General features: G+C 37.3%; 1 protein-coding gene across 1 annotated transcript in view; it reads left to right on the forward strand.

Moving 5' to 3' along the window:
• The window catches only part of cacna1eb (calcium channel, voltage-dependent, R type, alpha 1E subunit b), a 71,195-nt gene that overhangs the window by 34,690 nt on the left and 22,819 nt on the right, over positions 1 to 13,686 (forward strand). The window contains exons 17-22 of the mRNA XM_052548087.1: positions 3,855 to 4,592; positions 6,065 to 6,339; positions 10,067 to 10,238; positions 10,351 to 10,480; positions 10,589 to 10,648; positions 11,469 to 11,575. Of these exons, the coding sequence (XP_052404047.1) occupies positions 3,855 to 4,592; positions 6,065 to 6,339; positions 10,067 to 10,238; positions 10,351 to 10,480; positions 10,589 to 10,648; positions 11,469 to 11,575 (1,482 nt within the window). The remainder of the gene's footprint in view (positions 1 to 3,854; positions 4,593 to 6,064; positions 6,340 to 10,066; positions 10,239 to 10,350; positions 10,481 to 10,588; positions 10,649 to 11,468; positions 11,576 to 13,686) is intronic.

The raw sequence follows: 13,686 nt of genomic DNA on the forward strand, positions 1-13,686 counted from the left end.
TAGTTGCTAGGAAACTCAAGTGCCTACACCACGGGGGAATGGTGTGTTTATTTCATAGAAGAAAATCAATATGATATTAGAGTGATTACAAGCTTTAGCTTGGTACAGTGCAGTTTAAAAGTGCACAAAGTCACAGAGTCAGTACTGAGCAGAGGTCTTTGAGAAACTTGAATGTACCTAAGAATTGTGAAGTCAGATAGTTGTTTAGTTCCTTTTATTTAGTTTCTCCACTCCTTCAGTGCAGCACACATTGATAGAAGTTTCTTATTTTCTCCAACAAAAGGAAATTTTGCACCATGTAATTACAGGAACTTAGTTATAGGAACTGGCCACCAGGTTGGTCCCACTGGAACTAAAGTTTCCCATAGGGCCATTTTTTTGGTTGCATTCATACCACCAGTAGGAACTCTTAAGTGACTGCATTGGATTTCCTCCATAGTGTAAAAGTTGCGAACTGCCTGGACTTCAGTGTTGGTCCATATATAGCTGTTTTCCATGTTCGTGGAGTAAGTTTGCATGGCTTTCTAAAATTGTGGGTGCCAGTGTTTTAAATGGCATCCATCACTGGAAGTTCATATTATGTTGGAATAGATCCTGCTCTGAAACAGGAGCTAATTTAGTCAACAAACGCCTCAAAAGTCATTTCGATAACTAAAATAGTTGGCAGTTCCTGTGGTGCGAACACACCAAAAGGCAAATATGTCCACCAATAGTTGTAGGAACTATGGAAACGTTCCTTCGGTGAAAAAGGCCCTTTAGTTTCTCTCAATGTTTAAGAGCATATGGAAAAGAAGGCATTGGACATAACCTGATAGTAATTAGAGTAACCTTAAGTACCTTGCTTAAAGCAGTTAACTCCTGGTGAAATATGAACCGTCAAATTTCCAATGATCAAACCTGAGCTGAGTTTATTGTTTTTGGTCAGTTAATTTTCACAGTGATCAGCATGAATCCAAAACATTCCTGAATATATTTGACATGGTTAATGTCATCTTAGATTCTTTCTCTGAAACATTTGTCTGAAATCAGTTAAGTAAATTTCAATCAATCTAAATAACATGTATGTCTGTTTTAACACTAGTCTGTTAGGTTGGTTTTGTCTTAATAGATCAGTTTCATTTGATTCATATATCCTTGGAAAGGGATAGACCCAGTGGAGAAACTTTTTTTTTTTCAATTGTCAAATTCTGATAGTTTAAGATTGCACCTTGTGACCTCGAACTTGTTTCCACTTCAGATCTGTAACACAATGTAAATAATCAGAAAATATTATGAATCGGATAAATCAATGTAAGATTAAAAAAAAATTTAAGGAACTGTGTAAGAAAATGGCAGATTTTTGCACTCCAATTAAGAAACAATTCTAGAAAGATTTTGGAAATGAGGAAAATGGGTAGTGGCAGTGATAAATGGAAACCAGTTTAAGCTGTGTTTGGATGCAATAACAGCAGTGCCTTCATATGCATTTGCTCAGTTGCATGTGTCTAATCAGAGTTCTTCTCTGCAATGCAGTCAAAACCAAAGTGAACTTGAATTTTGTAGTCAAACTAAACTCTACAGCAGTGGTTTTCAACCTGTGGTCCGCGGCCGCGGTGGTATTGCAGGTGGGCCGCGAATTATTTTCTGTTCATTTCCAGTCCATTCTAGGGCTGTGCGATTAAAAGAAAACGTCCTAAAATCACGATTTGAGCGTGCGCATATGCCTAACTCCAGGTTCACAAACTGTCTGTGATGCGCCTTTTTTCTGAGCCAATGTTGACGGATCAGAGCGTTCTCACTGCGGTAAAAGGATATTTTTTTAAAAAAAAATTTTTTGCCACAAGTCTATACATTTTTTTACATCTTCACTATAGTGATAATTTTGACTTATGTCTGTTCTAGAGATGTTACAACTTTTTGATAAAGCTCTGATTGGTTTTCTTTTGGAAATATGTTTCAAATTAATCCTGAATGCATTTATGACTGTAAAAGCACAATTGCAAAATTGATCGAAAAAATCGCGATAGTTTTTTTTTTTTTTTTTTTTGTCCATATCGCACAGCCCTAGTTTATTCAATAAATATAGTTTAAAATCTAGCTTCTGAGTACTAAATTATTAACCCAACAATAGCGGGGTCAGTTGATTTTTTTGAAGTGGGCCGCGCAAACATATGTGTTTGGTTGTGTGGGCCGCGAGTTGAAAAAGGTTGGGAACCACTGCTCTACAGGATAGTGGACCCCAAGAGCCAGAATTTCCCATCCCTGCAATACTGCACTGCAACCAATGGAACTTACCAACTGCACCAACTGAAATCGATCTCTATACTTGAAGCATTTGTTGTTTCAGTCTAAGATGTCAGTGTGGCCAGGTGTCTTGTAATATTATATGTGCTGAGGTTTATACTATTAACAATCAACCAGGAGGATATTTGTTTTGGGGTAGCCATATAAGCACAGCTTTGTACTGCTCAAGTCCACATCCATATTTTTTACAAATAGGGCAGGAGTAGCCAGCCCTGCTCTTGGTGAGCTACGTGCGTTCTTGCAGACTTCTTCAACACACCTGCCTAATTTCAAACAACCCTCAACCCCTTGATTAGCTGGATAAGGTCTGTTTTATTAGGATTGGAGCTACATTCTGCAGGATGGTAGGACACCAAGAAGTTGTTTACCACTGTTGTAGAGTTGTTTATATTGGATATTAGACATTAGATAGTTAAAATAAGCTTGTCTTATTTAAGACTGTAGTCAGATTAAGTACAACAAGGCATCTTTTGTCTTCAGTGAAGATATTCACATTCTGATCAGAGTGATATCTGGACAAAAACATGGAATGTTTTGAGCCATGAAGAAACACATCCATTTGATTAGTTTCTCTGGTGTTATTGTAGAAGTTTCTTCCATAATGGCAGCTTAAAATTAGTTACCAATCTAGTACAGTAACTGTCAAGTCCCAAGTTTTATGGCATTACATGTTGAATAGACAATGGTTCGAAAGAAAGAACACATGATAATAGACCAACAAATTAATCAGTAGTCATTGCAACATTAAACTATACTACCAAAAACAATGGACAGAAACTATTTGCAGCTAAAACATCTTTTACATTTCTCACAAATGCGTGATGTGGCATTAATGGTATTGAAATGCCAAAGAACCCTAAAAGAATTTCAAAGAATTGCCAAATAATTTCTAAATTTTGGCCCTTGGCATCCACAGTCTACAGAGTCTATCTCCAACCCTGATCTAAACCAACTGTTTGTAACTTTTTTATTAAAACTTAAGACCTTGCTTTGCTTGCTCAGGTGAGTTTGATTTGGGTTTGAGCCAAACTCTGTAGGACAGTGGACCAAGAGGGCCAGGTGTGTGAAACCCAGATTTAACCTTTTAACTAAAAAAATATTAACTTTTTAACTTTCTAGCCTTATGAGTTGACTTGTGTGCAGTATGCCAATATGGATTGTGTGGTATGTCATATCTACAAATACACTAATGGCTTATTTTCAATTAATCATTTATTTGGTTTCATGGACAACAAAAGAATACGCACAATTGTAAGTAAAACTGTCTATGTATCTTTTTATCTGTCATGTCTGCCATTAACATTGCACTGTCCATCTCATTAACAGTCTGAATTACCTGCAGACATCCTTTGTGCACTCTTTTTCTCAGATTTTCTTTCTTGTTTGTTTACTTTTATTACCTAAGAACTTTCCCTTGGTTTTCTCTCAAAGTCTGTTTAATTTAGCCTGAATCGATAGCCATTGTTTTTATTCTAATTTCCTGATTTTTATCACACACCCTTGTGAATTGTGAAATTTGCATGCTGCAAACGATATCTCTCTTGTGACTGAGATGTTACACATCCATGCAGAAGGAGACGGAGACCGTACTTGTACAGGAAGCGTGCCATCCACCGAGGACGACCGACTCCTGCAGAGGCAGAGGAGGAAGCAGCTGGGAAGCAAGCAGAAGAACAGCCCGTCAATGCTTTTGCTGGCCGCCGTGAAAGACGCAAAAAGATAAACATGTCCGTCTGGGAGCAACGGGCCAACCAGCTGCGGAAACGTCGGCAGATGGCCAGTCGTGAGGTGCTGTTTGGCAGTCCCACAGAGGACCAGTTAGACACTCCAGTCAGTGATCATCACCAACAGAGCTGCATATCCCCAGAGATAAGCCCTTTACACTTACCAGAATCACCAATGTCTGTGGGGATGCCCCTGCCAGAGCCGCCCATGTCTATAACCATTCCCCTCCCTGAACCTCCAGAATCTGAGCCCTTGCCCCTGATGGGATCGGGGATGGAGGAGAGGCAGAGTACTAATAACCATCATTCAAATACAGAGAGGAGGCATCGTGTGGCAAGAAAGTTTCGGGCTGCTGCTGCTGCAGGGGTGGCAGAGGGTGGGCGGCACAAACGCCACAGACATCGAGAGACTAGAACAGAGGCCAGAAATGCAGAGAATCACCAGCAATTTGGATGCAGTGAGAAACCGGCTGAGGAGGGTGAGGATCAAATGGATGAAACACAGTCTAAAAACTTGATGCACATGTGCGAAACAGAAATAATCATGTCTAGCAAGCAGACTGAGAGTCAGGAGGAATGTCAAAGGTAAGAACAAGATCATGGCATACTTTTTTTTAGTGAATTGCGCAGTTGCTAGTTTACATTCAGTGTTGACATTCCGTAACAGTTGTAATTTGGTGAAGTAAAAAATTTTTTACAGTCCTGGTACAGTCCTAAAATGTGTTTCCCAAAAGCATTGTAAGGCTAAATTGATCGTAGCTCCATTGGTTTCAGTGGGTCTGCGACGTCTTAAGATTACAATGGTTTTTGGGAAATGCAGCCCTAGTTGGTAACACTTTATTTTGATGGGCTCGTTCTGTTGAGAACTTTGAAACTACATGTCATTAACCAGTAATTAGTAGTGCTGTTTAGTAACTGAATACAACTGGATTATATAATCATATTGGAAAATTTTGATTATTATATATTGTTCATACAATAGCAATAAATTATTCACATTTGAATGATTCTCACAGATTAAATTTTTTTATCTTTTAAATTTTCTATTTTAAACATTTCAAAATGTTTTTCAGTTTTGTGGACATTCAACCCAAAGACCAGCCACTATTCAGGTGGATAATTAAACAGAAATTTCAGAGTCTACACTGCATTTGACCACTAGTTTTAAGAAGCTTTTCTCAACAGTTCAACATTGCATACCGTATTTTCCGGACTATAAGTCACACTTTTTTCATAGTTTGGCTTGTCCTGCGACTTATAGTCAGGTGCGACTTATTTATCAAAATTAATTTGACATGAACCAAGAGAAAACATTACCGTCTACGGCTCCTGAAGCCTACCACTGAGCATCATAGAGCGCCCTCTCGCAGCTGTAGACGGTAATGTTTTCTGTTGGTGCTTGGTTCTAAATAAATGCTTATAATGACTTATAGTCCGGTGCGACTTACATATGTTTTTTAACCCGTCATGACGTATTTATGGACTGATGCGACTTATACTCAGGAGCGACTTATAGTCCGAAAAATACGGTAAATCATTATTAGAGTTTATCCATGGGATAAATGAGTTAGGTCAAAGGTAATCAGAAAGCAGTCAGATTATATTTCCTAAAATGTTATATTTATTATATTATTTTACTAACTATTTTTGCCATTTAATTTGAAATCAGAAACGGATTACAATGTCTAAGTAATCAATCCAGCACAAGTAATTAGAGTAGTGGAGGAGAGTATTAGTAGACTATTGTCTTAGGGTTGGGGTTATAAGAAAAAGTTAATATGTACTTGCAAAGTTATCTATAGTCACTAAACTGTAAGTCGGGGTAATGTGTGTCTACTAATACTCTTATGAATGCTAGTTGACGTGTTATTGCTAAGTTACTTAAAGTCGACATAATATCTAAAGATCAAAATAAAGTGTCAACTTTAATGGCTGAATGGAACTGAGCTTGGTTTTCAATTTGACGTTTTGCTAGGCACAACACACAGCAAAGTTATGAAACATATTTTCATTATTTAATAAGATCAATCATTCACACCTGTGCGTTTGAATTTAAGGGAGTTTGTGGGAGATGTGACTGAGATTTCCCAAGCATCTGGCCTTCAGGAGCTTCAGACTGTCTGCACTGGAATGGAAGATCAAGCAGAAAGCCAGGATGCTCAATTCCTGAGGCACAAAGAAGAGTTTACATCAGAATCCAAGTACATGACAGGGGAAGTCTCAGACATTGAGAATAATGGCAGCTATCTAAACCAGGATGAGTGTATGGCAGAAACCAGCATTAAACGTGATACATCTACCCAGCCTTTGTTGGAAATGGCACCAATGACTGGTAATTGATCCATCCATTCCTCAATGTATCCATTCGACCATCTATCACTGCATTTATCTGTCCATCCATCAATGCATCCATCTGTCAATCCATTCATCCATCAGTGCATCCATCCATCCATCCATCTGTCCATCTATTTATCCATCCATCCCTTCTTCCTTCCTTCCATCCATCCATTCATCCATACGTCCATCCATCTTCTTCTTGTTTAATTGGTACTTTGCTGTGTAGAGTATGTTTTCTCTGGATCAAACTTTTATCATACCAATTTATTTGAAGTTCTTTTAGTTTCTTTGGAAAGTAGTACCAAAACAAAATTGTTCTAAAATTTTATCATTAAATGGTAAAGAAAAGTATCTTTACAAAGTTTTTCACCCTTTGCTATGACTAGTCAGTCACTTATAAATCTTGCCCCGTGGTGACGAATGCATTTTTTTAAATTATTATTATTACAAATAATCCACTCTCTTAATTAAAAAAATAAGAAAGAAATAAGCCATTTTCAGCAATGAGATGCTTATTGTCTTTGGTTTGATAGCAGTTTTTTTCAGAGGAAGATGGTCACAGTGCAACAGTGTTGATTTGCAATGAAGTAGTTCAGCTGCTGAAGTCCTGAGTCCTGAAGGAAGGGGGTGGACAGCAGCCATTGATTCTGTTTGCAGAGCAGATAATTCACTAAAGTGAGGACACATTCATTAATAGAGACACAGAACTGGGTCATCAATGCCTGTGGCAATCTAAGCTTCTTCGGCTGTTTTAGAAAGTAAAGAGCAGTTTGTCTTTAGAGTATTCTGTTCCATTGCTTTAGTGGGCTTCGTGCTGGGTGTTGTGTGAAATCTAGGTTAACATTCACACTGCAAAAAATCTACAGTAGAAGCCATGTAGCGCCCAAACCCAACACAAGATAAAAAAAGTTACTCAGTGGGCTCAGGTTTATGGCTTCCAACCTGTAATAAAAGCAAAAATCCAAATGCATTTCGGATGAAAACAATCACAGGTAATCATGGTCAAACAAAACCTTGGAGATAAATCATATAATTCTTTTCAGACACCAGTTTCTTGTCACATTCAAAATGTTTGTCATAGTAACAACACTAATTTGTGGAGATTCAGATTCAGTATTTGAAAATTGACTGTTAAGATAAACATTTTGCACAATTTATTAACCGTAATATCGTGTTGCCACTAGATGCCTGTATAGCCGTACAGGTATGTAACAATCCCTAGTAGCTAAGACATTGCACATAAATCACATATAAATCGGTTTTATTACATTTGGATTTGGATACATGTTTAAATATTATCATTGGCTACTTTTTGTATTTATCTGTTTTTTGTTGAATTGTTTTGTTGTTGTTGCTTGAAACATTGATTTAAAGTGTCAGTTATTGCATCATTATTTCAGTCAACCATATAAAACCCTTTGTTTCTCCGAACTACATATAAAAGCCTGATCAGTGGCATAAAAAAATAATCAATGCAGCTACTTAATCCTTTGCTAGACGTGAACTTCCCCACTGTCCTCTATGTGAATGACACTGTTCCCATTAATGCTGTTAGAAGTGGAAGTGAAAGTCATGACATTTGCCAAGTATGGTAACCCAAACTCTGAATTAGTGCTAACCATTTAACCCATCCAAGTTCACACAAAGCAGTGAGAAGTGAACACACCCCAGGAGGAGTGGGCAGCTATAGATTCAGCGCTCAGGGAGCAACTGGGGGTTCAGTGCCTTGCTCAAGGGGACATCAGCCTTGAGTATTGAGGGTTAAAGAGAGCGCTGTTCATTCACTCCCTCCCTCCTACAACTCCTGCCAGCACTGAGACTCAATCCTGCAACCTTTAGGTTACAAGTCCAACTCTCCAACCATTAGGCCACAGCTGCCCACTTGACAAAGCGGTTTAATAAAGGATGTACTGATCTTGTTAATTAGCCAATTCTACAATACCAATATTTTTAACTGGCTGTTAAAGTTTATATGGGAATATTACGCGACATACTGATCCTATAATAATACAGTGATGCAAAAATGCACACCTTTTGGACAAATCTCGCAACATGATTTATCAACTGCCTCAAATACTGCCTAAACAAAATACTGATTTTGTGCACTTTACTTACTGTACCAATATTTTAAATCAGCCTTTGAACCTAGCTTTATTGCATCATAATCAGGCAGCAACTGATAACGCTCTGATCCAATGGCATACAGGCATCGTCAGTTTGACAATACTCTAGCCCAATGATGTTGGGGGATCCAGTGGGGCAGCAGTCATGTTTCAGGATGACCATGCCACTCTTCATCACAACCCTGCTAAAATGTAGCAATGCAGTTCCAGTATGAGTGCTGATTGGCACCACTTCAGCTGGTGGCACCCTGGACGACCGCCTAGCTCGCCTATGCCTAGAAACGGCACTGGCACCTAGCAACAGACAATCTAATCACACAACATATCAAACAGAAACATAAAGCACACTGACAGTTTAGAAATAAAGTTTCATATGTGCATGTTAATTCATGTTTAGTGAATACCCAAACATATTAACTTTGAGACATGCAACACACTTGCCAGTCATTTGCAGTCTGATATATTTACTCCACTCCATTCACAGTTTCAGAGCTTGTTACATTTGATGAAGGACTTATTTTGTTACTGCATGAAAGTACTTCCATAAAGTATGCATGCATGCAGTATGAAAACAATCCATACATACTTCTATCATGCAGTCTACACCATCAGTGGTGATGCTTTAACAACCATGTTAATGCCATTAACAACTTCTTTCCTGTGGCCTCATGAGGAATTGTAGGTAGATAGGAAGTATTTGGTCATATTTACTTTGAAGCCCAAACTCTCCATGAACCTGAGACAATTTGCCCTGTCCAACCTGGTCAAAACTGTGAAATTTTAAGACAGAAACCTACACAGACCCAAAATTGCACACTCTCTTTAAATTTCATCTTACCGCAAATAACCTGTAGTCAATTATTATCAAATAATAATAATAATTAAAAAAAAAAAACATTTTGGTCTGGAAAAACCTTCCATAATAAATTATTCTGTGACAAATCACTTTTAATGTTGTTTCAGGTCTTGTGTTAAAAAAAAGAGAGAGAAGAAGATATTTGGTTTAATGTGGAACTTCTTGGCAACTGAAATATAAGTTTTGTCAACAAAAATGAAATGCTAGTTTAGTCAGAGCAATATTTACTGAAATTACTGAATATACCAATAACCACTTTTTTTTTTTTTTTAGCATTTTACACAGCTAGATACATTTGTGTGCCAAACGAGATGAAAATGAAATCACAATATTTTAAATAATTATAATTTTTTTCTTAACAACCCCAAACCTGAAGTAAAAAAGAAAAAAAAAAAAAAAGAAAAAGAAAGATTTACACATTTTGTTATGCTTGGGTGGAGTGGCAGACCTCTATCTACAATTACTAAAAAGCTACTTTGATGTGTGGTGCAATACTTTTAAATAGTGGGAACAACAAAATGAATTAAGTTAAAAAACAGTAACCTTAAAAAAAAAAAAAACTTTCAATGGTGCTAACCTAATTTTAAGATGTCCTTGTTACACAGTCAGTCACATCTAATTTCACTACTCATTGCCAGAAAGTTTTACTGTATGCAAGTCAATATTTAAGTTTAGGATGTAAACCCTGCTGCAAATAAAATTCTGAAATATTTGTTTTGTTGTCTTGATTTGACTCGTCACAGTCAGCTTCAAAGACGTGGAGGCCTCCCACCCAGACAAAGATGATAATGGAAACGATGATGATGATGACGACGATGATGATGATGATGATGATGTTGAGAATGGAGGTGAACAGTCGACTGCCCCCAAACCCGACACACCAGACAGCATGTTCATTTTCAAAAGCACAAATCCGTAAGCTGCCATTTTTACATGATCCCACACCTTTACCTTTTGTACCGTATACCATGCATGATAGGACAGGGCAAATCTAACATCTAAAATCATGTTCCTTGTCTAACTACAGTATCAGGAGGATCTGCCACTATGTGGTGACCCTGCGCTACTTCGAGATGACCATTCTCCTGGTGATTGTGGCCAGCAGCATTGCACTGGCTGCTGAAGACCCTGTTTGCGCCAATTCAGAGAGGAACAAAGTAAACCATTATATTTCCCATATTGCAAACTTAATGTCTCATGTAATGACTAATGAGTATTTTGACTTTAAAACAACATTATGACAGGTATGTTTACTGTGTTTACAGATCCTTCGATACTTTGATTATGTTTTCACTGGCGTTTTCACATTTGAAATGATTATAAAGGTAACTGCTTTGCTACTTCAAACATTATTTAAAATGTATTTGTCTATTTATTTATTTTTGCTAAACCCTGCCTTTCAAAGTTGTCATTTAACTTTAAACTCTGTTTTACTGTATAGCTTCTACAGTCGAGTTTGGAGCCAGAATAGTCTCAAAATAAACTTATTTACAAAATAAGATCCATGTATGCATTAAAGAAAATTAAAATAATACTTAATTATAAATTAATTATCCATAATCAATTAAGTTAATATTTTCATAATCAAATTGACATTCACAAAATGCATTTCACAAATGCAAAACATATATACAAGCATGCACACAAAGTTTTGGAAGTTTAAATGTAGAAAATGTTTGTTGAATCTGCATTAGCAAATCGTCAAACGCATGACTTTTCTTGTATGAGCGTATGTATTTTAAGACTTTAATGGCAGGTCTTGTTTCATTTGTGTTTCTGTCATACTCTTTTATCCAATCAGATTTAAGCATCTCCATTGACCAATCAGAACTCACTGTGGGCATATGAAGCGTGTGCCTACCTGGATGCATTTTGAGTCAATTTGAATGTAAATTTATTAATTAATATATGAATTGTTATTTGCAGATATACTTGTTTTATTTTGTAATAATCTTATTTTGTATATTAATTTATTTTGAGACTGTTCTGGCTCCATAATCTATGGCTGTCACAGAAACAGTTCATGTCAATGATATTTGAAAGTATTTGAAGTATATACAGTATAGACATACATAGAATTTTACATATAGGTATAAAATACAGAGACAAATTCTGTATAATTGTGCATTATGCCATTTTACACAGATGATCGACCAGGGCCTCATTCTTCATGATGGGTCGTATTTCCGTGATTTGTGGAATATTCTAGACTTTATTGTGGTGGTTGGAGCTTTATTTGCCTTTGCACTGACGTAAGTATTTCAAATGAGATCCATCTTCCTTGTGTGATAAGCCAAGTTGTTTACATACAGTCAGATTCATCTGGACTTTTTAGAGACATATGAGAATGCCAGACTCCAGATACCAGATAACTTTCAGCACAGGCTCATTTTTAAAAACTGTCTAATTGCAAAACTTCAAAACTACCAATGCATACGATTCACTGCAGTTTGCAAAGGAACTGTTGAGGCTGTAAAGCATCAACAACGTTTTTTGCATCACATACCGAATGTTTGGCTTTTCTGATGTAAACTTGCTCGGTCGCTCACCTAGTACAGTATTCCACTTGCAATACAGAGCATGAGGGTACAACCTTTTAGCATCACTCACCGGAAAAAAACTAAACATGGGTTTTTAAACACAACTCAGTTTGAAAATGTTTTGAAACATGCAAGAAGCATAATATCTAAAGATTTGCAGAAATGTTGCAACAGATTTGTTTTTTTCAGTGAGCCTGGGTTGATAACATAATCTGTATAATAAAATTTTACTGTGACCTGTAGATCAAATGTGTCTACAATGTGTGTGTGTGTGTGTGTGTGTGTGTGTGTGTGTGTATGTATATATATATATATATATATATATATATATATATATATATATTAGGGGTGTAACGATACGCGTATTCGTATTGAACCGTTCGGTACGAGGCTTTCGGTTCGTTACGCGGTACGGATTATGTACCGAACGGTTAGTTGGACTAATTAATTATATTTGAAAAAAAAAAAGTGAAATATAATGATATGCGTTCAACAAGGTAGCCCAATAACCCAAACGACGTAACAGGCAACGCCCCTGGCCCTGACACCCCCGAAGAAGAAAAAAACACCAACTGCAATGTTTATGTTAGGCTACTCAGTCAGGCGCTCGCTCACTCAGTACGCGCTGAAGGCTTGTTGCAAAATGTCTAATGCATTTAACAGACCAGAAATAGAAGATCCTCCAGTAACCAACAGGTCTGGTGTTTGGGTGCACTTTGGATTCCCTGTAAGCTATAATGGTGATGGCAAGAGAGTGGTGGATAAAAAAACAACAGTATGTCGCATCTGCTACATGACAAGGGTACACCAGCGGGAATAAAAAAATAAAAATAAAAAATAAATAACACCAGCGGGAATACTTAAAACACGTCAACTCATTTACGCTGACATCACCTTAGTGTGTCAGTATCTGGGAAAAGATGAAAAAAAGGAGAAACATACACGCAACAAACTATCCCCGCAGCATTTAGACAGATATTTCCAACTGACTCAAACAGGGCGAAAGACTACATTTACGTTACATTTACGTTATAGCCGCGGATATCTTACTATTTACCATTCATTCTGTCATCACCATTATAGCTTACAGGGAATCCAAAGTGCACTCAAACACCAGACCTGTTGGTTATTTCTGGTCTGTTAAATGCATTAGACATTTTGCAACAAGCCTTCAATGTGCATAAAAACGCGTGGAAAACGCTAGGCGCGTCTTTCTCCTCCTTTCCAAAGCGCTCGGGCAGAAGCGCATTGAAGTCAGTGTATCGCATTGAAGTCATGTGTATATATATATATATATATATATATATATATATATACACATGCCACATGCGTAAATGTAAATGCAATCTGGGCTTTGATTATAATCCATTGTGCACTGGATTTGGCTTTGTATAAACTCTACAGTGTGTGCAAAATACAAGACTGCTTAAACATTTTGGGACACAGAAAGGCTCTTCATATGCTGAAAGTTATTTATGCAACCATTTAGAAAAAAAGCTTCTTCTATGGCATCGTGAAGCATTTCTATTCATAGGATTGTATGCAAAAACTGTATAGCATATGTATGACAAGGCAAAGAATGTCTATTCTTTCTGTGATCCGCTTCACCGGTGAAACTCGGGAGGCAGAAGAAGAAGCCGGTGGCGACTGCACTAGTGGAGGTGGTGTGCTGTGAGATTTGGCTATACGTGGTATAGACTTATAAAGTGCAGTCTATGAATTTGATTTGCTTTCTTAATAGTGGGCCAAATCCTGGTCTATTTTTAAAGCATCTTGCGGGCTGATTCAGAGCAGGCCATGAGCCCGTGGGCTGGACTTTGGTC

Source organism: Carassius gibelio, chromosome B2, assembly GCF_023724105.1.
Source record: "Carassius gibelio isolate Cgi1373 ecotype wild population from Czech Republic chromosome B2, carGib1.2-hapl.c, whole genome shotgun sequence".
Taxonomy (NCBI): Eukaryota; Metazoa; Chordata; class Actinopteri; order Cypriniformes; family Cyprinidae; genus Carassius; species Carassius gibelio.